The sequence below is a fragment of the Pseudorca crassidens genome, chromosome 12 (genome assembly GCF_039906515.1).
Source record: "Pseudorca crassidens isolate mPseCra1 chromosome 12, mPseCra1.hap1, whole genome shotgun sequence".
Lineage (NCBI taxonomy): Eukaryota > Metazoa > Chordata > Mammalia > Artiodactyla > Delphinidae > Pseudorca > Pseudorca crassidens.
The window spans coordinates 27709068-27733106 of NC_090307.1; the positions used below are offsets into that span (position 1 = coordinate 27709068).

The following is a 24039-nucleotide window of genomic DNA, read 5'->3' on the forward strand; positions in this document are numbered from 1 at the left end:
GTTCTCACACTGCAAACTCAGGGTGAGGCCCTGGCACTGATCTTCCAGGGGTCCTGTCCAGTTCTAGTATTCCCTGGGCCTGTTACTCAGAATTTAAGACTTTAAGTCCTTCTGTTCTTCATGCTTCCAAGCTAAGGGCTTTAATGTGGCACAGTATGTGCTTAACATGTTTCTGTAGCTAGTTGAGTGGTTCTAGACATCTTTCCGTTTCAGTTCATGCAGATCTGTCTCACTCTTACATTTAAAATATTTTTATTCTACAAAATGCCACATTTCCTCCAGAAAGGTGATACTGATTTTTCCCCCACCAACAATGCTGTTTTTCCCCGTGCTTGCCAATACCAAGAATTTTTACACTTTAAAAATTTTGCCAAACTGAAAGGTAAAAAGTGATAGTTTTCAGGGTTTTAAAGCTTTGTGTTTTTTCAGTAGTTTTAAGGCTGAATACATTTTCAAATGTTTACTGGCTATTTGGCCAATCTTTTTAAAAATTTCATGTTTTTTAACCATTTAAAAAATACTGGAGTATATATATTTATTTTGATTTGTGAAAGCCCTTTGTTACATAAATTGCAAATATTTTTTCCAGTTTGTCATGTACCTTCTAACCTTGTTCAAGGTTATTTGACACACACGCAAGTTTAAAATTTTTTCTTAGGTCAAATCTGTCAGTCTTTCTAGCTTTAAAGCCATCTTCAGTTTGTTTTCTTAGAACAAGAAAGGTAAGCATTTCGGTTTTTCTATTAAAAAAGTAAGCCGTGCTTATTACAAAGAAAATAAAGGGAAAAACACCAATAATCTTTCTATCCAGAGATAAATTTCTTATGGGCTCATGAGATTTTAGAGATGGAAAGAACCTTAGAGTCATGTAATGAGAAATAGGATCGAATTTGAAATTGTAATGGGTTTAGTAATGTGTGCTAGCATGCAAGCTCCATGAGCTTCTCCCTGGCCCTGGGCATGCACTAGGTTAGTAGCAGTTAGTGGTAGGAAGCTAAGCTAAAGGTTTGCCAGCTCGGTCTTGGTGGCCAGGGCAATGCTGGGCACATGGAGGGGCTCAATAAATGTTGGTGACCAAGTGAAGCAGGTTAACTTTACCACTTGCCCTAGCGTTTTGTATGTATTTAAACTTTTTGTATAGTTTCTTTGGTTTGAAATCAGACATGTGTAGATCTTTTTTTTTTTTTAAATTCTTTTTGCAGAAATAGACAGTGTGGCACAAAGTCACATTCAGCTTGCACAGACTCTAAGAGAAGAGGCCAGGAAGATGGAAGAATTCAGGGAAAAGCAAAAGTTACAGCGAAAAAAGGTTGGGTTTACGTATGTGTTAAGATGTTGCCGTTCTTCCAGCAGAAAATTCCAGGCTTGTTTGTTCATTAAACTCCTTGACCCATTTCCTGCCCTCAAGCACCCACACTCTTCTTTTAACCTATGAGATTATTTACTGGGAACCATACGGGCACTCAGTCTAGATGGTGATGCCTCTGTGCCCATTTGCACGTTAGGGCGGTTCTTTTTTAATTGCTGTAAGAGTCAGGGATCCAGCCTGCTTTCCTCTTCTTTTTATATCTGCTGCCACTGTTTAAACTATGACTGGAAAGGGGAACCCCTCTGTCTTCATAAGGCTCTAGCATGTGCTACCAAGGTGGTAGGTTCTCAGACCACACTCCTCCTCCTGGACAAGGCAGTAAGGGGAGGATAAGAAGTGGAGGGGACCCATGTTCTCCCTGGAGACCATAATGTCGTCCAACCACCCTATTTTACAAATAGGGAAACTGAGGCCCTGGGAAATTCAAGTCTTTTTGGCCTCAAAGCAGATGTTTACAGGCTCTTTTTCATTTATAGGGTTTATTCTGGCCAATTATATGGAAGGAGATGGGAGTGAGCAAGAGTTAATAAAACTGGTAAACATTTGGGAAGTTATAGGCATCAAGAAAAGAAGTCCAGATTTATATTAAAGTGTTCCTTAGACTAGACCACTGTTCTGACTTCCTTCTGTTTTGTTCCTTAAAGACTTGTACATTCAGGTTGGCCTGGCAGCCAGATAGGGCCCTTCCAGAACTTTTACATTTAATTAATTAATTATTTAAATTTGTTGGCCACACCAGAAGCACAGAGTCTTAACCTCTGGACTGCCAACCTCTGGACTGGTCTCCAGGGTTGGAATGAACTTCACGTGGGGGATAAGCTCTTCCCTATTTGGCATCCAAACATTCCTACCCAGGTCTCTCCATACAGCTCTGCATGGACTTTTTGGACATCTTTCTTCATCTTGGCCCTTTAGTGTCTGGAAGTCTGCAGTGTGTATTCAGTAAACAGCTGGCTCTACCCCTACCTCAATCTCAGCAACTTTGCCTGTGGTTCTAAATCAGAGTCTAATTCCAGCTTCCTTGGTGGCCGCTTGGCATTCAGAGTGGGTGGCACTATCTTAAGAGCCTGACTGCCTTACATATATTGTCATTTCATGAGCCGCTCTTAACTGCTATACCTCTTATAGGAAGGAAGGGTAGAAACCAACAGTTAAGGAACATCATGTCAGGTGTTTTCACACAAACTCAAGCTTCATGTATGAGGTTTGAGGGGGTGCATCTGACCTAAAGTACTTTTCAGAGCAAAAATAATATGTATATTACACCCATCTACTGGACGGTCAAACTCTTTTTGGCTGACATTGCCAGCGCTACCTGCCTCTCCAAAGGATTTACAATTTTTCAGAAGCAAAATGCCTTAGACAACCAGAGTCTCTGCACACATGATTTCCCCTAAGAGGAGAAGAGGGTCATTTCCTCACATTCTTAAGTGCCCTCGGTTGCCTTAGTTATTTCAGGGAGAGTTTTGTTAATTTTGCAAGGCTTCTGAAACTTCCCTTCCTAGCAGGTTACAAAGACCAAGTTCTCACAGCTAGAAGAACTGTTCTGAATTCTCTTAAGCAACAGAGGCGCCTGGGCTCCTTCCACCACTGTCACCCAAATTCCCTATATTGTGTGCTCTCAAGAGCAGGAAAACACCTTCTGAGCTTTCTTTGCAGAGTCCGAAGTTCATTAATAAATTTGTAATTACTTGTGTCGCAATGAACTCTGGGTTGTTCCACTTCTGTATTGATACCTTTTTTTTTTAAAAAAAGCAAACTTTTGCAGAAAATGTGTTAGTGTTAACTTCTCATTTTCACTGGTCAAACCCTGCATGCGCTGGTCTCTCACTTCTTGGAAATTAAGCCATTTCCAGGAAATCCATCAGTTAGTTTCTTTTAGCAAACTGGGACGGGGGAGGTACAGATGGAATGGCTGGTAGAAGTTTTGGTGAACTCACTTACAGAACTACTGTTTTCTGAGGGTGGTAACCAATGCGGCCATGGCCATCTCTCCCACACAGCATAGAGCATGGCTAGAGAGACTGACGTGACAATAATCATGACAAAGTGTGATGAGCCTTAAAAGGTAGGGAAGTGAAGGTGCCAGCTGAACATGAAGTGGGGACACTTAACCTAATTTATAGGTCTGGGGAGGCCTTCTGGAGGCAGCGACCTTGAAGCTAAAGCCAGCAGAGTGAAAGGCAGTGTGGGTGAGGGCAGAGAGAGAGGAGTCTCTCACCCCTGGAGGTTGGCAGGCAGAGAGGGATCTTCGGAGCCACTCTCAGGAGGCTTGACATTTTAGGTGCTGGAGTTCCTTCCCAGCCCAGAACGTCCTAAGCCTGACAAAGGTAGCATGTGGTCAGTCATCCTCTCCTTTGGTGCCCATATTAAGATAGGGACGATCACAGCAGAATGTTCTGCCTGTGTCGAGAGCAGTCTCCAAAGGGAACCTCTTTGGTCACGCAGGTTTTCACTTCCAGTTTTCAGAGTACAGTCTGAATGTATGTAGACAAACAGACCACTCAGCAGCTCTGTCAGTAATTTACTGCAGGGTCACTTGGGTCATTTATAAATCTCTTCTTCCTTTTCCCCTCCCTCTTGCTTCTCCCCACTTGATAGCATAGAGGATTGTGTTTTTGCACTATTTTGTGTTATTGATAACAAAACGTAATCAAATTTCTACTGGAGTTGGTCTAAGCAGAAAGAATGAGTCCTAGAAGAAAAACTTCCCCAAGGAGTCCTGAAAGAGGGGACTTCCCTGGCAGTCCAGTGGTTAAGACTCTGCACTTCCACTGCAGGGGACACGGGTTTGATCCCTGGTTGGGAAACTAAGATCCCACGTACTGCATGGTGCGGTCAAAAAAAAAAGGAGTCCTGAAAGAGAACTCGTGACTTTCTGGGGTCACCATGAATAGGCCACCCTACAAGTGAGTATGGACATGAGGAGACTTAAATCAAGGTGGTATAGCAGACAGAGCTGGACTGGGTGTCACTGAGTGGCCTTGAGCAATATCACCTCATGGGCCCTGGGGATCATACCTGTCAGATGAGAGCTGGACTGCTGCTTTCTAAGATCCTGCCGACATACAAGTGCTAGGAATCTTTGAAGGCAGAGAGAAGAATGGTATGAAGTAGAACTTTGTAGACACGCGAGAGGTGCTTGAAGCAGGTGTTACGTAGAACTTGGAGATAAGGAGGCCTGGCTTGGGCCATAAACTATAAATTAATAGCAGCTCCCAAACAGGAAGAATGGCAGTGTGTATATTCAGAGTAGAAAGGACCACGGATGGACCGACATTGCTAATTGATCTGCTCTGTGGAGCCTGGGAAAATCAGGGTTTATTATTATGAATAAACCCTGCCCCTCCTGGCAGAGGCACATAGATGCTCACGTGAGCCACACAGCTCCCTGTCTTTGATGTCAGGGAGCTGCCCATGAGTCTTTCCCTGTCGGGTCACGTTGGAGCCCTGTCTGTTCTCCATGTCCTCGGAGCCTCCTTGGGACCATTAGCTACCTCCTGGTCCCTCAATTTCATCTGGGCTGGAAGATGGCTGTTCTGTTCCCTGAGGGGCCCTTGGGGCTCCCCCAAGGGAGTTTCGTGTATTCCACAAAGTTCATATTTGAAGTGAGACCATCCCAAACCTTCCATCCAGATATCTTGAAAATCCATCCATGTTTGTGTGCTATGGTAACAGACAAAATCTTAATTTTCCAGAAGAAAGAGAAATCTTTTAATATCATTTTCAACATTATTTTGGATTATATAATTTTGTATAAGAGCAATGCCATAGCTCATTTTGAATTATTGCATTTCTTGGCCTTTTGGTTTTAAAGAGCTATCGTAAGGATAATGATAATGATAATGATTAGGAACAAGGCACAGGAGTCTGGCTGTGCCCAAATCCCAACTCTGCTACTTGTTGAGAGTATTACCTTGGGTGAGTTAATCCATCTCAGTTTACTGTCAAGAAAATGGGGATGAGTACTCACAGTTGTTGTGATGCATGGAAGTTGCTTAGCACATAATAGTGCTTAATAAATGGGAGCTACTGTTATGTCTGAGAGCTACATTTTTATTATTAGCTCCATTATTTTGACTAATAAAAGTATTAACATCACAGCCACAACAAAGAAGTTGCTCCCAAGTGAACTTGAAGAGTAGCTTACCTTTCCTGGATTAGATGGGGTAAAGAGTAGGGGAACAGCTTCTTTTAGCTGTCCCACAAGCATTTCTTCCCTTCATACTGCTTGGGCTCCTTGCTGGTGAAGGACGTGCCATTGACAGATGCCACAGAAGTGAATGTTTCTGAGTCTTTAACTGTGCTGACATAGGCTTACAGAATAAAGACCCCTTTTAAAATATAAATGGTGCTTTAACAAAGTTTTAAAATCTAAGTTCCTTGATTCCAGATTTACTGATGCGGATACTCTAAGATGATCAGTGATTCTCAATAGTGGCTAGTGGCCACCCAGGTTCAAAGGTGGGCAAATTGTTCAGCTTTTCTGTGCTGCAGTCTCCTTACTTGTGAAATGGGAATAATAATAAATAGCACATCTACCCTCTGGGTTGTGTGAGGACTAATTGAGATAAGCCACGTTGAACACTGAGCCCTCAAGATAAGCTGGTGTTAACATTTGGTTTTGATTATTAATAGTGCCTGTTCTCTCTGCACAGACGGAACTTATAATGGATGCTGCCCATAAACAAAAGAGCTTACAATTCAAGAAAACCATGGATGTAAGTCTCACTATGTTGCCTTTTTTTTTTTTTTGTAATGTTGATATTTTCTGATATCCTGTGCTATGTGTCAACATATTCCTGAAAATAACATTAGTGCAGTGTTTTAGGGAAAACAGCCTTTGGTGGTTTGACTTTCTATTTAAGGCCTTGGAAAGGTTGAGGATGAAATCAGACAGAAGAAATACAATGATGTTATCTTTCTGGCAACCTGGGAAGGTATAGCAAGTCAACTTAAATATTTCAGACCAGGACATGTATACTTTATGATGTCTTTTATCTTGTTGGGTTTGAGCTTCTTCCCTGTTAAGACTGTTTTGAATCTTCTTCCCTGTTAAGACTGTTTTGAATCTTGATTTCTTACCTATTTTTATTGAGTTTTAAGATATCTGCAAATAGTAAAAGCCTCCTTTACTTTAAGTAATTTATTTTAAAAATGCTTAACAAGATAGAACTAAGAGAAGTTGCTGGGGACCTCACTCTAGCTTTTCATGAATCTCTTAAAAATGAAACTTTGTTACTGGAACATCTGTGACTCCATCTTTGTACAGAAGTATCATCATGATATTCTATGACTATGACATCATATCTGGTAACTTCGTCAAAAAAGAAAATGTCACCAATGTTGATGGCGTATGCAGTCTGTTCTGCATTTTTTATTCTTTGATGCAGAGCACCTGAAAAGCGATTGATAAATAGGGAATGATGTCAGTGTAATGCAGAAATGGTGTTGGTTGATATATGATTACTCCCAGAACTTTTATGTTTTGAGCAATCTGGGGAAAGCTCTCTCACAATTAAAGAGAAAGCCTTATTGAAATATAATTTTCCTATTTCCTCTACCTACATTTAGAGCAATAACAGTGTTAATATTTTTGCTTCAACTGTCAAAAGTAATTTAGAAAACTCAGAAGAGAAAGGAAGACTATTGTATTTACTGATTTTTTGCTTGGTGTGTGTTTTTTCTTGTGCTGTTCTAAGGTTTCTTCTTTTATAATTTTCTTTTGCTTGGAGAACTTCTTTAGCCATTCTTCAGGGTAGGTCTGCTAGTGATAACTACTCTTAGTTTTCCTTTAGTGATTTCCTCTTCATTCTTAAAGGATATCTTCACTGGGTATAGGATTGTGTGTTGACAGTTCTTTTCTTTCAGTACTTGAAAAATGTTGTGCCACTTCCTCGTGGCCTCCATAGTTTCTGATAAGAAAGCTGCTGTAATTCAAACTGATTTTCTCTTATGGATAAGGTGTCATTTCTGCTTTAAGATATGATATTTTCTTTTTTTAGTTCTCAGAAGTTCACCTCTGTGTCTTGTCATGGATTTCTTTGGCTTTATCTTGTTAGGGGTTTGATCAGCTTCTGGAATCTGTAGGTTTATATCTTTTGCCAAATTTGGAAAGTTTTCAGCTATTCTTTCTTTCTTTTTTTTAAACTTTTTATTTTATATTGGAGTATAGCCAATTAACAATGTTGGGATAGTTTCAGGTGCACAGCAAAGGGACTCAGCCATACATATACATGTATCCATTCTTCCCCAAGCTCCCCTCCCATCCAGGCTGCCACATAACATTGAGCAGAGTTCCCTGTGCTATACAGTAGGTCCTTGTTGGTTATCCATTTTATTTTCTTAAAAAATATTTATTTATTTAGGCTGTGCCAGGTCTTGGTTGCAGCACGTGGAATCTTCGTTGCAGCATGCAGGATCTTTAGTTGTGGCATGTGGACTCTTAGTTGCAGCATGCATGTGGGATCTAGTTCCCCAACCAGGGATTGAACCCAGGCCCCCTGCATTGGGAGCGAGGAGTCTTACCCCCTGGACCACCAGGGAAGTCCCAGTTATCCATTTTAAATATAGCAGTGTGTTCATGTTGATCCCAAACTCCCTAACTATCCTTCCCCCCGGTAACCATAAGTTCATTCTCTAAGTCTGTGAGTCTGTTTCTGTTTTGTAGATAAGTTCATTTGTATCATTTCTTTTTAGATTCTGCATGTAAGGGATATCATATAATATTTATCTTTCTCTGTCTGACTTACTTCACTTAGTATGACAATCTCTAGGTCCATCCATGTTGCTGCAAATGGCATTATTTCATTCTTTTCATCAGTCATTATTTCTTCAAGTACTTTTTCAGCCCATCTTTATCTCCTAGGATTCCAAGGACATGAACCTTAGATCTTTTGTTATGGTGCCAAAGGTTCATGAGGTCCTGTTCATTTTTTTTTCAGCCTATTTGCTCTCTGTTTTTCAGACCAGGTAAATTCTATTGTACTATCTTCTAGTTCACCAATTCTTTCTTCTATCTCTTCCATTCATACATCCATCCTTTCATTTAGTATATTTTTCAGTTCTAAAATTTCCATTTGGTTCTTGTTTATATCTTCTGTTTCTTTGCTGAGATTTTCTTTTTCTTTGCTAAGACTATCAATTTTTTCATGTTTCAAGTGTGTTTGCAAATGTTTATTGAATATTTTTATGATGGCTGCCTTAAAATCTTTGTCAGATAATTGTAACATCTCTGTCTTCTTGGTGTTGACATCTATTGATGGTCTTTATTCATGCAGTTTGAGATCCTCCTGGTTCTTGGTATGATAAGTGATATTCAATTGATTTTGGACATTTTAGGTATTCTGTTGCAAGACTCTGGATCTTATTTAAACCTTCTATTTTAGCTGGCTTCCTCTGACGCCACTCGAGCAACTGAGGTGAAGTGCCACCACATAACTGCTATGAGGGGTTCCAGGCCAGGTTCCCCACCTTGGCCTCCACTGACACCATAGGGTCAGTGTGGCCTTGTTACTACTGGGGGTTGATTAAAGTTCTGAATCCCCATTAGACTTCCTCTGACACCACTGCAGCAGGGAGGGGGTGTACCTCATTACTGCCAGCTGGGGGTAGTGGAAGCCCAGGCTCCCCACAGAGTCTCCACTAGCTCTGTGTGTGGGGCTTGTGGGGCTTTGTTACCTCCTGGTGGGGATGAAGGTCCCAGTCCCCTATTGGTCCTTCTCTGATACCACCTCAGCAGGGGAGTTGGGAACCGCATTATAGCCTGGTGAGGGTGGAAGTCTAGACTCCCCACTTGGCCTTTGCTGGATGTGTGGTGGGCGGGAGGGGGGCATGGTTTCTTTATGTGGTGTTTGGCTGCTGTACAACGTGGAGGCTTCTGTCCTGCTGTGCTGCCCCTTTTCTGGTCTTTTGGCTAGAGAGGGGAGGTTTTCATTGGGGCTTTTTTTACTTGTTTATGCCCACTGGCATTTCTTGGTTGTCTGCTGCTTTGGCATTCATTCTGTGATATAAGAGGCCCAAAGAAAACCCAGGGCACTCACTTCTAGGTTTCTCTCTGAGATCAAGGACATCAGCTAATCTGCCTTCTTCTCTCCACCTTTCAGAATCTTATGTTTGTTTTATGTAGAATGTCCAGGGGTTTTAGTTATACTTGTGTGGAGGAATAAGGTAGAGTACATCTGCTCCATTTTCTCTGGAGCCCATATAACTTTTTTTTTTTTTTTTTTTTTTTTTTTTTTTGTGGTACACGGGCCTCTCATTGTTGTGACCTCTCCCACCGCGGAGCACAGGCTCCGGACGCGCAGGCTCAGCGGCCATGGCTCATGGGCCCAGCTGCTCCACGGCACGCGGGATCTTCCCGGACCGGGGCACGAACCCGCGTCCCCTGCATCGGCAGGCGGACTCTCAACCACTGCGCCACCAGGGAAGCCCCCCATATAACCTTTTAAAACGATATTTTACGATATGCTTTTAGAGCCATAAATATGATCATAGCCCATCAATCTTACGCTAAGAATCTAAGACTCTATCTTTAGGAAATCATCCAAAATAAGAAAAACAAAATGCACTACCGTGTTCACTACCTATAATGAAAACTACAATGTACATGATTTAGTGACAAAAATGAAGAAAGAGTAAATTGTGTAACCTTTAAAAATATTATTATGAGGACTATGTAACAACAGAGAAAAAGTGCTTAATATGTCATATTAAAAAAACAATGCACGAAAGAGAAAGATTGATAACTGACATTAAAATTTAAGACTTTTTGGGACTTCCCTGGTGGTCCCGTGGCTAAGACTGAGCACTCCCAGTGCAGGGGGGCCCAGGTTTGATCCCTGGTCAGGGAACTAGATCCCATATGCCACAACTAAGAGTTCTCAGGCCACAATTAAGAGTTCGCAAGCTGCAACTAAAAAATCATGTGTGGGGCAACTAAGACCCAGTGCAGTCAAAAAAAAAGTATAAAAAAGTTTAAGACTTCTTTAGAGCAAAAGAAAAAAATATCATCTTATACGTGATAACAAATGGGAAAAAATATTAGTAACTTATATAATTTATAACCAGTTAGTGTTCCTAGTATAGACTGAACTCTTAAAAATCAATTAAAATGAAGAATGCTCCAAAAAAAATGTAGGTAAAAGACATGAAGTAGAAATGACATATCACCTTAGTAATGAAATAAATACAAATAAAACAAGGCATATGCCAACATTCTCAACTCTAGTATTAGAAAAGGTTAAAAACATTGTCTTATTTTGGTGTTGGTAAGAGCATGAGGCCATATACCCTCACGTACGTGTTTATAGGAGTATGAATTAGTGAAAACAATTACACTTCTAGGAATCTGACCTGTAAATTCACACTACCCAAAATAAAAATCAGAGTATTTTTATGTTATACAAAATGGGAGATAAGGTAAATGTCCACCAGTAGAGAGTTGGTTAAGAAAATTATGGCAGTTATATATGTATGTGTGTGTATTTACAACCATTAAAAGTGTTCAGCTACAGCAAAGCAAAGGAAACCAGAAACAAAAAGAAAAGATAACCCATAGAATGGGAGAAAATACTTGCAAATGAAGTGACCAACAAGGGATTAATCTCCAAAATATTCAAACAGCTCATACAGCTCAATAACAAAAAAAAAACAAACAACCCAGTCATAAAATGGGCAGAAGATCTAAATAGAAGAAGACATACAGGTGGCCAGAAAGCTCATGAAAAGATGCTCAACATCACTAATTATTAGAGAAATGCAAACCAAAACTACAATGAGGTATCACTCCACACCAGTCAGAATGGCCATCATCAAAAAATCTACAAACAATAAATGCTGGAGAGGGCTTCCCTGGTGGCGCAGTGGTTGAGAGTCCGCCTGCCGATGCAGGGGACACGAGTTTGTGCTCCGGTCTGGGAAGATCCCACATGCCGTGGAGCAGCTGGGCCCGTGAGCCATGGCCGCTGAGCCTGCGCGTCTGGAGCCTGTGCTCCACAACGGGAGAGGCCACGACAGTGAGAGGCCCGTGTACCCCCCCACCACCAAAAAAAAAAAAAGAAAAAAAATTGCTGGAGAAGATGTGGAGAAAAAAAGGAATCCTCCTACACTGTTGGTGGGAATGTATGTATGGAGGTTCCTTAAAAAACTAAAAATAGAACTACCATATCATCCAGCAATCCCACTCCTGGGCATATATCTGGAGAAAACCATAATTTGAAAAGATACATGCACCCCAATGCTCATTGTAGCACTATTTACAATAGCCAGGACGTGGAACAACCAAATGTCCATCAGTAGAGGAATGGATAAAAAAGATGTGGTACATATATACAATGGAATATTACTCAGCCATAAAAAAGAACTAAATAATGCCATTTGCAGCAACATGGATGGACCTAGAGATTGTCATACTGAGTGAAGTAAGTCAGACACAGAAAGACAAATATATGATATTGCTTATATGTGGAATCTAAAAAAAGGGCACAAATGAACTTATTTACAAAACAGAAACAGACTTAACAGATATTGAAAACAAACTTATGATTACCAACAGGGAGAGGAGGGGAGGGATAAATTGGGAGATTGGGATTGACATACACACACTACTATATATAAAATAGATAACTAATAAGGACCTACTGTATGGCACGGGGAACTCTACTCAATACTCTGTAATGACCTATATGGGAAAAGAATCTAAAAAAGAGTGGATATACATGTATATTTATAACTGATTGACTTTGCTGTACAGCAGAAACTAACACAACATTGTAAATCAACAATACTCCAATAAAAATTTTTTTAAAAAGTGTTCAGCTGCAGGCTTCATGCTTGATACAGAGAAGTGTCTATAAGATATTGTTGCATAAGAAAAGAATTGTTGCATGAATATCTTATGTGGTTGTAATTAAGAAAAGTTATGAACTTTTGTTTCTATGGTGTGTAGCAGAGAGAATTATAAGGTTGTTTACTGAAAGGTTAACCCCAACTGAACTGCAAGGGATGCTGAGAAATGTAGGAAAGCACGTGAGATATTTGATGAGCACAAACCATCTCTGCAAAGGTGTCTTGATTCTTAGTCAAGCATTTTTTGGGAGGAGTATCATTTTTATTTATTAGCCAACTGATTCACAGCTTTGCTTTGTTTGAACAAGTTAAGTCTTTGCTTCAAGAGTTGAAACAGAAAATTATTTGATTCACTAACTGTAGTTTGTGAACTATTTTCATACTGCTGATAGTAATGGTAGCACAGGAGAGACCACGGCCTGCTTTTAAACGGGCTAAAACAGAATTCTATAAATCAAGAAGGAACATGACTACCCTTGAGCTACAGAAATGATGGTATTGATGCCCTCCCCGCTGTCCACATGCTATGAGGAGGCACGTTAGAATACTGAAACATAGTTAGAGTTACCAGGACCAAGTGATTGCATCTAAGTTCTGAGGGTTATGAATATTACATATTCACATCCTATAGTTACATAAGTGTTTGATTTTGCCTATTTCAAATTCCATCTTTTGTTTCAGTAAATTTTTAAAGCTCATGTACTTTGTTTTTGCCAAATAGGAGTCGTTACTTCCTTGATCAGGTTGCCACTACATACATGATTTGGAAAAGGGCTGGAGAGACCTTCCAAAGATAGACGAGAAAGAGCATGTCCTCTGAGTGCCCCCAGTCTAGTGGTGATCAGAGCCCTAATCAGTGAGCCCTCTTCTCTCCTGGGCGTGGGGGGCTAGGGTCACCGTCTGCTTATCTGTTTTGATCCTCTTTTGGCTCATAACTACAAAGGCAAAGAAGAACTACGAGCAGAAATGCCGAGACAAAGATGAAGCAGAGCAGGCTGTCCACCGGAGTGCCAATGTGGCGAACCCGAAGCAACAAGAAAAGGTACCTGGGAGAGCAGACAGCCTGAAAAATCTGAGATTTACATATATCAAGCTAAAGCCAATTAATAGTCTTAATAAAAAATGGACTTGCACTCTGAGCTCCTGGCAATACCCTCCTTCAGGCAATTAGAGTCCTCGGAGCCAGAAAAACCCTTGTCCTATTTTGGGGGTTCGGGAAGAGCTAGAGGAGCATAGCCACAGGGGAGGGGGTTCTGATGTTTTCATGTTTTTTTCAAAACTCAGCTCATGTATTCTTTATAGCTAGGCTGCCTCCTGCTTGGGTGTTTTATACATATAATTTTATAAAATCTGGATATAAGATCGTCAGCAATCAGAAGGTAGGGAGGGATATGTTTTTAGGAAGATGTAGGACAAGATGCTCGATGGCTATTTTCCAATGGTGTTAAGATTAGAGGGCAAGTTGAATGACTAACTCATGAGAGAAATATAGGTTAGACTTGAACTACAACTTGTCTCTTCTCAGTCATTGCTTTAAAATCTGTTTTGCCTTTAGAAGCCTAGCCCAGCATTCCTGACCTCTTTTTTTGTTTGTTTGTTTTTGTTTCTGTTTTGTCCTCACAGCTTTTTGTGAAACTGGCAACTTCAAAGACTGCAGTAGAAGACTCAGGTGACGGGTCTGCTCCCAAGGATGGGGGAGGATTGTGGTGGGGCTTATGTTATCCTAAATCTGTCTGAGAAAGGCAGTTTTATATACCATACAATAGTGAATATATACATATACAGTAGGATTAACAAGGTATGAGAGGGGACGGAGGGGGAAACAGGGAAGGAAGAGGGGGGGAAGGGAGAGTATATGGGAACCTGGGAGAGCGGGAGGAAGCAAGTGAGGCAGCAGTTTCTGGCCATTGCTGCCTTAGGTCTTGCCGCCTGACAGGTGACTGAATGGTGGGGGTGGGGGGGAGAGGGGAGGTCAAGTGGCAGCTGCTTTGGACCAGGTGCTCACTCCGATTTATTGGGAACATCTATCTTAAAACCCCTTTTCAGCCCTGATAACTCTTCTCTGCTGTGAAAGAAACAACCAAGTCGTGAGGCCTTGTCATCACTGAAGTCTAAAATCCAAACCAAGTGTTTGCAAAGGCTTCTAATTCCCAGCCACAGTGTCTTGCCGGAGACAAGCCTCTCACAACCGTGGTTGCTTAAGTTTCTGAATCCAAAACTGAAGTAACTTGGTAGTTCACTTTTCTGCACCCCTCATTGTTTGTTTAATTTTCCTGAAAATGGTAAGAGGTGGAAGGAAACCCTGGCTGAGGTTCCTTGTCAGCTTTCACTTTTCCTTCCTTGGAGGATTTCTGGCTAATTGCTTGGTTTTTCTTTATAAAGAATGTGATGCCCACCTTTGCTTACTTTTCATGGGTCTGCGAGCCCCCTCCCATCCGGTTTCCAGACCCAGGCCCCTCCCCTCCATTGCAGACAAGGCGTACATGCTGCACATCAACACTCTGGATAAGGTCCGTGAAGAGTGGCAGAGCGAACACATCAAGGCCTGCGAGGTACCTGGAACCCGAAGGGCGGGTCTTCCTTCCTCTACTTCTGTAGAATTACTTGAGGGCAAATTAGCAATCTGGAATTTAAGTGGAGAGTGGAAGGAATTGGAATGCTTTCCCCCAAACCTTGTCTTTCTGCTTCTTCCCGATCCTGACCATGCTGTCCCACTCTGTTCATGGCCTTGCTCTGATGTTTGATTCACACGGGTATGAAGCAGCTGAATCAATTAACAGTTGATTCATTGATTTCCTATCGAGAGCCTCACCTGTACTTGCTCTGTGACAGAGGAATGCAGATGGCAGGAGAGCTGACCTAGAGTTTTTTATTCTCACACATTTTGTTTCACCATTGCCCCCCTCATTTTCAGCACATGCCTCACAATGACCCAGAGAAAATAAAGACACAACCTGGAAACTTCCTCAAGTTTCTGTCACCCTGTCTACACATTTTCCTTACCAGTGGTTCTCAAAGGGAGGTCTTAGGACCTGTACAAACATCATTGCCTTGTTAGATGCAGATCTTGTTAGAGATGCAGAGATGCAGGTTCTCAGACCAACTCCAGGCCTCTGGAATCAGAAACCCTGGGCATGGGCGCAGTAGTCTCCATGTTAATAAGTCCTGCAGGTGACTCTGCTGTGAATTCAAGCACAAGAACTACTGATCTTCACCACCCTCCCTTCTCCTGTGATAGTGGTAAAGGGCTGCTCTGCCACCACTGGGCTCAGGATCCTCCAGCTGGCTTTCCCCACCCCCTTGCACACAGCTCCCTTTCACAGTGGACTTTTATTATCATTCACACCTCAGCTCCTTCCAGCTTTCAAGCCTGCCACTGCTGCTTCTCCCTTCTCTTCACAGCCAGGCTTCCTGGGGGAATTGCCTGCACATCCTCATTGTCCTGCCTGTCCCAGTGGCTGTGTCTGGGGTCTGCTCCCCTGCAGCTGTTCTCCCAGAGGAACCAGTGGTCCCCTTGGTGTGAGGTCCAGCATGCCTTTGCAGTTTCTAATTTTATTTGACCGGTCTTTAGCACCTGAAACTGTGGGTCCCTCCTAAAACACTCTTTTCTGCTTTACTTCCTTAATTCCACAATCTAATGGAAAAGCCTGAAATAAGAGTATTTTTATATGGTTTTAAAACATGCAAAGCAATATCATATACATCTTATGGATACATACATATTGTCAAAATCTGCATAAGAATGATAAAATTTAGGATAATGGTTATCTCTGGGGGAGGAGGAACATAGTAGAGATTGAAGAAAGCACACAGAGGCTTTAACAGAATCTGAAGCAAATATGGCCAAAAGTTTTGACAAAGCTGGGTGGTTGGTATGTGGGTCTTCCTAATGTCACTCTCTATGATTCTGTCTACGTGAAATAGTCTATAATAAAAATAATGTAATATTCATATGTAGTACTTATATACTGTATATGAGTAATAAAATATTTATAGATGAAATAGTGTATTTGCTTCAAAATACTCCAGGGAGTAGGTGCGTTGGTAGGGAAATAGGTAAAACAGTCAGTTGTGAGTGGATAAGTGTTTCAGCTGGCGATGGGTACATGGGGATTCATTATGCTATTCTCTCTCCTCTTGTATATGTATACAGTTTTACATTATAAGAAGCTTTAAAATGTAATAGTTTTGTAGTCAACCTTTAAAAAATACATTAATATATAACATCCACTGTTGAATACTATAGCATCCACTTTATAGAATAGTTTGATTTTCCATAAGTTGTATTTGCTTATATCCAAAAACTATTGTTCAGGCAGTGACTTTTTAAACAACTTTTTTATTAAGGAAATTTCAAACATACACAAGGATAAAATACAAGTGCAAGGGTCCCCATGTACTCATCAACTAGCTTCAACAATTGTGACCGTCTTGCCAGTTGAATTCACTCATTCTGGGAAGGGGTGAGAAGGAGGGCAACTCTGAATTGGAGGCTCTGGCAGGCTGCCCAGGTACAGATACCCATTAGGCAGTTGGAAATGTGAGCTGGAATTCAGGTTAGAACATTGACGTTTAGGTTCATCATCACCTCTTACCTTCAGAACTATATCCAGTCCTATTTGTGTTAATATGTTATTAGAATCCATTTGCATTCTTTGCCTGAGTAAGAGTTTATGAGCTTCCTCGGTGGTGGGTGGGAGTACGCTAAATGGGACAATAAGCTTACAGATAATTCAAGGTTGAAATTGTTTCTTAAGTCATAGCCAGTCTAGACAAATGGCCCCTTTCTCTGCATATGTACATGTAGTTTTGTTTCTATAGGTGTTTGAGACTCAAGAATGTGAACGAATAAACTTCTTTCGGAATGCACTGTGGTTACACATGAATCAGCTGTCACAACAATGTGTCACAAGCGATAACGTAAGTCAGAGGCATCCACGGAGGATGCTTTGCATATTAGATTCATTAGAGTGGAAGGAACCATAAACATTTATTAGTTCACCCCCCTCATTTGAGGCCCAGGTAGGTACAGTGACTGGCCCAAGGCCACACGGTGAGTATGGACCCAGATAAACACCTAACCTGCCTGACTCTTGTTTCACTTTACCACTATGACTTTCTCTCTAAGAAATAAAGGGTCAGAGCAGGAGAGCAGAGAAGGGAGACCCAAATGCAGTTTAATTTATGGAAAACAGAGATGTCACAAAATGAATGTGAGTCCCAGAGACTGCTCCGGTCTGAAATGAGGTCACTCCAGGACAGCACCAAGGACTAGCAGACTGAGCCATGCCCAGGCTAACGGTCACTCCAGGGCTCAGGATTTACTTCAGCAGTGTTTCGGGGCCATTAGTGATCCAGATTTAACTTGTACACAGCAACTGTCATGGGTTCCCAGGTCTCAGGGGGACATGAATCAAATTATCACCACTTTCTTTCCTAAGAAATAGCCACCCTCGCTTAGATGGGACATTCACTTTAGAAGAATAATTAAACACCCAGAAAACAAGTAGGATTGACTGGAAGAACTTTTCTCCAATTGTCTTTGCATTTGTGTGTAGAATTGGTCATGGGACTTGGTATCTATTTTCTTTGTCCCATCCGTAGTTTTTTAAAAAAAAATCTTTCCACCAAGGTTTCTGTGCTGCTACAAAAAAAAAAAAATCTATATTTTTTTGTCATCTTTAAAAAAAATTTAAATGCAGCTATGCATCAGAGAAATCCCTTTATTTGAGTCCAGGACTTGGGAATGTCTTCTTTTTTCTTTTCAAAGCAAAATTTGGAAAACAGCCATTCATCAAACCTCCTATTTTAGTAAGCTGTGTCACCATTTTTATGGACATATACCTCTACCTTGATTTATCTTCTTTTTGTTAGATGTATGAAGAAGTCCGTAAGAGTTTAGAAATGTGCAGCATTGAGAAGGACATTGAGTACTTTGTGAATCAGCGCAAAACTGGACAGACTCCACCAGGTGAATGGAGCTGTAGGGTGGGGGGTTAATTAAGCAATTCTATTAGTCTTTCTTATCACAGGTCATTGAGAATGGAAGTCATCAGCCTCTTAATGTTTTATGTCTTGATGACTCCCTAGCACCCATCATGTACGAGAATTTCTACTGCCCCCAGAAGAATGCTGCCCCACCAGGAAAGGCTACGGGGTCTGACTTGGCAAGGTAATATCCAGCTTTCTTTCACATGTAGAAAAGTACTTTTGGGGACTTCCCTGGCGGACCAGTGGTTAAGACTTTGTTCTTCCACTGCAGGGGGCGCAGGTTCGATCCCTGGTCAGGGAACTAAGATCCCACATGCCGCAGTGTGGCCAAAAAAAAAAAAAAAAAGAAAAGTACTTCTAAAGAACATTTTTATTTTTAGTGTTCCAATTCTAATATGGATGTATTAGAATCAGAACATATCTCTACCATTGCATTTGCTTAGTGAGTGCTAGGTTTTTGGCAATAGCATTTTTAGGACAAATGTTAAATGGGTTGTACTAATCATAGTTCGAGGGGGATTGTATCATGCTTGAGTGTAATTATTATTACTCATGCATGAATCCTATACCTTTCTTGTAGAAAGCAAGAGTTGGAAAACTCTGGCCCCCTGTGAGTCAAATCTGACCTACCTGTTTTGGTAGGGCCTGCAAGTTAAGAATAGTTTTCATGTTTTTAAATGGTTGAAAAGAATTGAAGGGATACTATTTTGTGACATATGAAAATTACATGAAATGCAAACATCAGTGTTCATATGTAGAGCTTTGTTAGAAGATGACTGCACTCATCTGTTTCCATTCTGTCTACGGCTGCTTTCTCATTGGAGCTGAGTAGCGATGAGATAGAAATGCTGTGTGGCCAGAAAAGCCTAAATCGTTTGCTATCTGGCCCTTTACAGAAAAAGTTTGCTGCCTTGATATAAAGGATCCTGAGGGAAGAGAAACTTCTGTTTCACATACAGTCACCTCGGAGTCTAAGCTGTTGAATTTTCAGTCCAGTTTTTAAAAAGATAAGGGAGTGTTTGACGGGGAAGTGCAAGTTCATCACCACTGTTTAAGAATGCCAAGCGCTGCTCAAAGCAGTAACTTTGAGTTAGTTCCTTTAACCCTGACAGCAAGGTAGGAACTGTTTGACTTCCCATTTTTTTATCAAGGCGATCAGGAACTCTTGCCCACATGACTGAGATTTCTGGGCTGCGGGGCAGGGCTCTGTGCGTCCTGCTCCCCAGAATAATGTAACGTCTGCAGCCTGGATCCAGGAGGTCAGCGCTGCAGAGCCTTTGCTTCCTCTGAACTTTTCTTAACCCTCCGGGGCAGAAACCCGATCTGATTAGCATGCAGTGTTTGTAGAGTGAAGTAGAAAGTTAGAAAAATAACAAGAACTTATCTGAAAGATTTTGGTTTTCATTTCTTACAGGAGAAGACCTCTCCCAATTCCTAAAAGTTTACCAGGTAAAGACTGTTTGAAATCTTAGGTCAGCTTTTATTTAAGGTTGAGTAGCTAGAATTTTGAAATAAAAGGAAAGAAGGGAATAAATAGAATCAAATTTCCAAGAGAATGAACCTATTATTAGAAACTATAATACTGTTTGTCACAGAGTGGAATTTGGTAATTCGTGGTCTATTTTATAGCTTATCTAAGAGATTTCAGCTACTCAAGTACCAAAAGAAACTTATAAGGCATTCTTACTAAGAGATTATTTCAACTTGGACCATGAGAACAGCAAAACTGGGATACAGTTTCCTTTGGATTACACAGAAATGTAATTTATAGAAGATGTCTGGAAACTTGTAACCTAATATTATGTATTTTGTACACTGCCTATAATTGGATCTTTCACTGAGCACCCTGGTCTCTTTTTCTCTCTGAACTCCTATGATACCTCTGGGAGAACCACACACTTAGTGCTTTTTGTTAATTTGTATTCCCTGGATAATTACAAGATCCTTGAGGGCAGGCACTTTGTTTTCTCCTGAATCAGTCACAAAACATAACACAGTATTGGGCACATAGTAGGTGCTCAACAAATACCTATTATTTGAATAAAAGAAAGATATGCCTATCTATGTTCAAAGGAAGAGGGAAGAGATATCTTGGGCTGCATTTAGCATCTTGGCAAAAATTTAGTGACTGAAAAATTTAGTGGCTGAAATTACATCTTTGAACTAGATAAGGATTTAAGTTAATTGATTTCTTATTACCTTATAATTACCACTTGGTACTGTGGGACTTACTTTTGTCCATTTTTGAAGGTGATTTTACTGTGGGGACTGCTATCTGGGCATGGTTGAAAAATGGCAAAGAAATCATAATAGTGATTTCCAATATGTTTTCTGACTTGTAGTTATGACTATTATTTGTAGGTTTTGTTGCCAGATATATTTTCTTCTTACAAAATGGCAGTCACCAGACTCTGAGTGGGATGCCTTGATTTGAAAAGGGCTAATATATTATCATGAAAAAATGTTAACTTAATGTTGCTCTGTGTTTTGCCCTTTGCAGATGACCCTGATTATTCTTTGCCTGATAACTACAGTTTGATCTATCAGTAACATCAATGGTAAGAACCTTTCATCTTCACAGAATCAAGTTGTGTTTAGACTGGTGATTGTATTTTTGAAGTCTTTGAAGCTTCTTTATAACATCACTGCAGGCAAACAATGCCAGTGCTTGGAAGTGGGCACATCAAACATTACTTGCCTGCACTCCTCTAAAACCACCCACTTTGTGACTTACGGCCAATTAGCTGTTAGGACAGAAGCCATGGTTTTCTTGATTAGACAGAAATAATCAGAAAGTATGATTTACATTTACATGTAAGTCTTCAAATTGCTTAAGAAGTGTGTTTATAATATTTAAGGAACTTTGCTGCAAAAGATAGTGGATATTGAAGACGTAAAAAACCTCATCCTCTAACTATATATACCTTTCTGACCAACAAACAAATTGTAGTCTTTACAGCCAGTCATCACGTCTGCTTCATTTCATAAGCCTCTCTCTTTCTCATGGAAAGAGGCCCGGCTCATTTTGGAGGTAGAGCAAGAACGTGGGAAATCAAGTGACATGGTTTTCAAAGGTAGAACCTGCTCTCCAGAACACCATGCAGTGATGGCTATGTGGTGGGGCATCAGCAGCTCCAAGAGTTTATTTTTATTTTTTACCTTCCTTTTTTCCTCTCTCTCTTCTTCCTTCCCTCCCTCCCTCCCTTCCTTTCCCTCCCTTCCTTTCTTCCTCCCTTCCTTTCTCTCTCTCTCATTCCTCCCCACCTGTTCCTCCTCTCTTTTCCCTTCTTCCCTCCCCACTTTCTTCCTTCTCTTCTCTTCTTTTCATTTCTCTTTTCCTTCCTTTCTTTCCCTCACCCATTTGGGTAAAGCATATATTCTAGTTGCTTAATAATAGCATTTGAGCCAGCAACTGTAGTTCCTCAGAGCCCGAGAATCTGCTGTTTGAATGTAAGATGCCAATACCAACACATTTACTGAAGTTTGGTCATTTCATTGGGCCTCATTAGTGTCTGTGCCAGCTCAAGGAGTAGGAATCGAGCATGTATAATTGACTGAATTTAAGAGAATTTTAAAGAGGGAGTCTACCTTTATTAGTAACTTTGTTAAGCGACATCACAACACTTAAAATAGTTTGAACCTTTGGAATTGACATTTAAATAGGAATCTTTAGGAATTTGTGATTTGTTCTGCAATTGTTGATTTTAGCTGCTATTCTTGTTTTTCTAACATGTTTAGGTAAAGATAGATTATGACTTTTGAATTAAAAATATGTATATAAATATATAAATGTATGTGTTATTTATCATAAAGCAACATTTTTATTCCATTTTTCATCAGATGGAATACCCATTTCTCACTGTTTGTTTTCCTTGGTCAAGCACATTGTTCTTGTTGAATAAAATCTCAATGTAGGAGCAGGGTGCTGATATGAATAGTTAATTCAAATGAAATTTCTTTATTATTTTCTTTCAGAAAACAAAGCTTTTTGTGGTTGGCGCTTCTGTGGCATGGAAGGAGGCACTTAAAGCAGCAGAATCTGTAGAAATTATGTCAATCAGGAAGACTTTGAAGTGAACCCTTGCTATAATTTTTTGATATTTTAAAATTTATGGTAGACATTTAGTTCAACTTAACCTAGTAGAGTTCTCCAGTTTTTAAAAGAAGTTTGCAAATTGCCCAACACTGAAGAATTATCCTTTTCCAATCAAGTTACTAAAGTTGTGAATGAATTGTGTTTTCTGCTTGATTCAAGAAAGTCTGTGGATTTGAAGCGTTGACTCTTGGGAGTTGGGGCAGGGATGGCTGCAGAGAAGTCTGAGCCAGCAAGTCAGCAACTCAAGAAGCTCCTTTGCCTTTTGGGGGCAGCGTGGCACATACTCAGTGGTGTAAGATTTAAAATCACCTTCCTTTTTGGCTGGAAGATTTAGAGGCCATCTGATAACACTTTCTCATTTTACAGATGAGGAATTGAGTCCCAGAATGTGAAATCGATTTCCTTATAGTTCTCTCAGCTGACTAGGGACAGACGCAGAGGGAGAGTACAAGCTCATCCCACATCACCATCCTTCTAACCCTTCCTGAGACTGTGATGCGCATGTTGAAATTTAAGACGCCAAATGTTTTTGCCAGCATCTTTTCACTTGGGAAAGTTACCAGGGTTAAAATGTCAGATTTATTTTTATATGGCTCACTGTGTGTACTGAACTACAGAGCACCATATTTAATCTAATCTAAGAAACCATTCGTTGTAAAACATCCCCTTACTTTATATACCACTAAGAAAGTCAGTGGGGGAGTTGACACTTGTGACAATTAATGGCCAAGTCCATTGGAATCTGAGATGCTAAAGTGTGGGGGGAAAAGTATATCCTAGAATCAATGAAACATGGTATTTTGACTTTATCCCTGAAGAGAATTTTAGACCTACAAAGCCACTACTCAATCTTTGGTCTTCACAGAGAATCTTTCCCTTGCTAGATCCTGGAATTTTTAAAGTGTCAATCTTACCCTTTCACAAATATTTGGGTCTTCCTTTGGTCACCCACAAACAGCAGGGAGACTGGTCTAATATTTGCACACTGAGCAAATGGTACATTTTAGTTAATGACAAGTTAAAATAGCACTGGCATTTATTTGGGATGTTGTGAAATTCTGGTACCACAAAGAGCAGATACCTTCCTTTTCTTCTCTGTGCATAGCTTCCCCAGAACTATGGACAAAGTGATTGAAGGAAGATCGATTGTTTCCCCTTTTCATATAAGGTGCTGCTGAAAGTGGCAGGTTCTTGTCATAACCAGAAGCTTGCATCAGTTGGATAGCCTTTTGAAAAACTGGAGTTTGCAAAGGGTCATTGACTTCCCCAGATTGAACAGGCTCAGGAAATTTTCCTTTGAACTCAGAACATTCTATTTTTAAGTATTTTATTTATTGTTAGTAATTCCATAGAGATTTCAATTTTCTCTCTACTGGTCAGTGTAACTGATGTAAAAATATCTTAAGAATTGAAAATATCTTTATTTTATTGCTCTTCCAGTTCAATATGAAGTAAAATAAAGGTTCCTGGTGATTTGGGATTTATTTTGCATTTTTGTGTTAATTGTATCTCTCTTCCAAGCTCTATTTGACCCCTTGTTACATTTGCTATCATTAGACCACCATAGAAGGACAAACTGCCGGTCAGGGAAGCCAGGAGGAGACTGGCACCAAGCCACTTCCTACTAACTCTTCAGGTGCCAGATGCAGGGTCCCTTCCTCGGGGAAGCATGTTCCCTGCGTCCAGGCTTGGTGGGATCCCGCTGCTGTCTCCTTCCCCACTCTCACATTTTCCT

The 24039-nt window shown here is 40.6% G+C and overlaps 1 protein-coding gene across 1 annotated transcript in view; it reads left to right on the plus strand.

Annotated features, from left to right (window-relative positions):
• The window catches only part of PSTPIP2 (proline-serine-threonine phosphatase interacting protein 2), an 84761-nt gene extending 60966 nt beyond the window's left edge, over nucleotides 1-23795 (plus strand). The window contains exons 5-15 of the mRNA XM_067699214.1: nucleotides 1203-1309; nucleotides 6028-6090; nucleotides 13161-13259; nucleotides 13841-13886; nucleotides 14690-14769; nucleotides 17039-17137; nucleotides 18092-18188; nucleotides 18308-18389; nucleotides 19623-19657; nucleotides 20709-20766; nucleotides 22184-23795. Of these exons, the coding sequence (XP_067555315.1) occupies nucleotides 1203-1309; nucleotides 6028-6090; nucleotides 13161-13259; nucleotides 13841-13886; nucleotides 14690-14769; nucleotides 17039-17137; nucleotides 18092-18188; nucleotides 18308-18389; nucleotides 19623-19657; nucleotides 20709-20758 (758 nt within the window). The 3' untranslated portion in view covers nucleotides 20759-20766; nucleotides 22184-23795. The remainder of the gene's footprint in view (nucleotides 1-1202; nucleotides 1310-6027; nucleotides 6091-13160; nucleotides 13260-13840; nucleotides 13887-14689; nucleotides 14770-17038; nucleotides 17138-18091; nucleotides 18189-18307; nucleotides 18390-19622; nucleotides 19658-20708; nucleotides 20767-22183) is intronic.
• The last annotated feature ends 244 nt before the right edge of the window (nucleotides 23796-24039 follow it).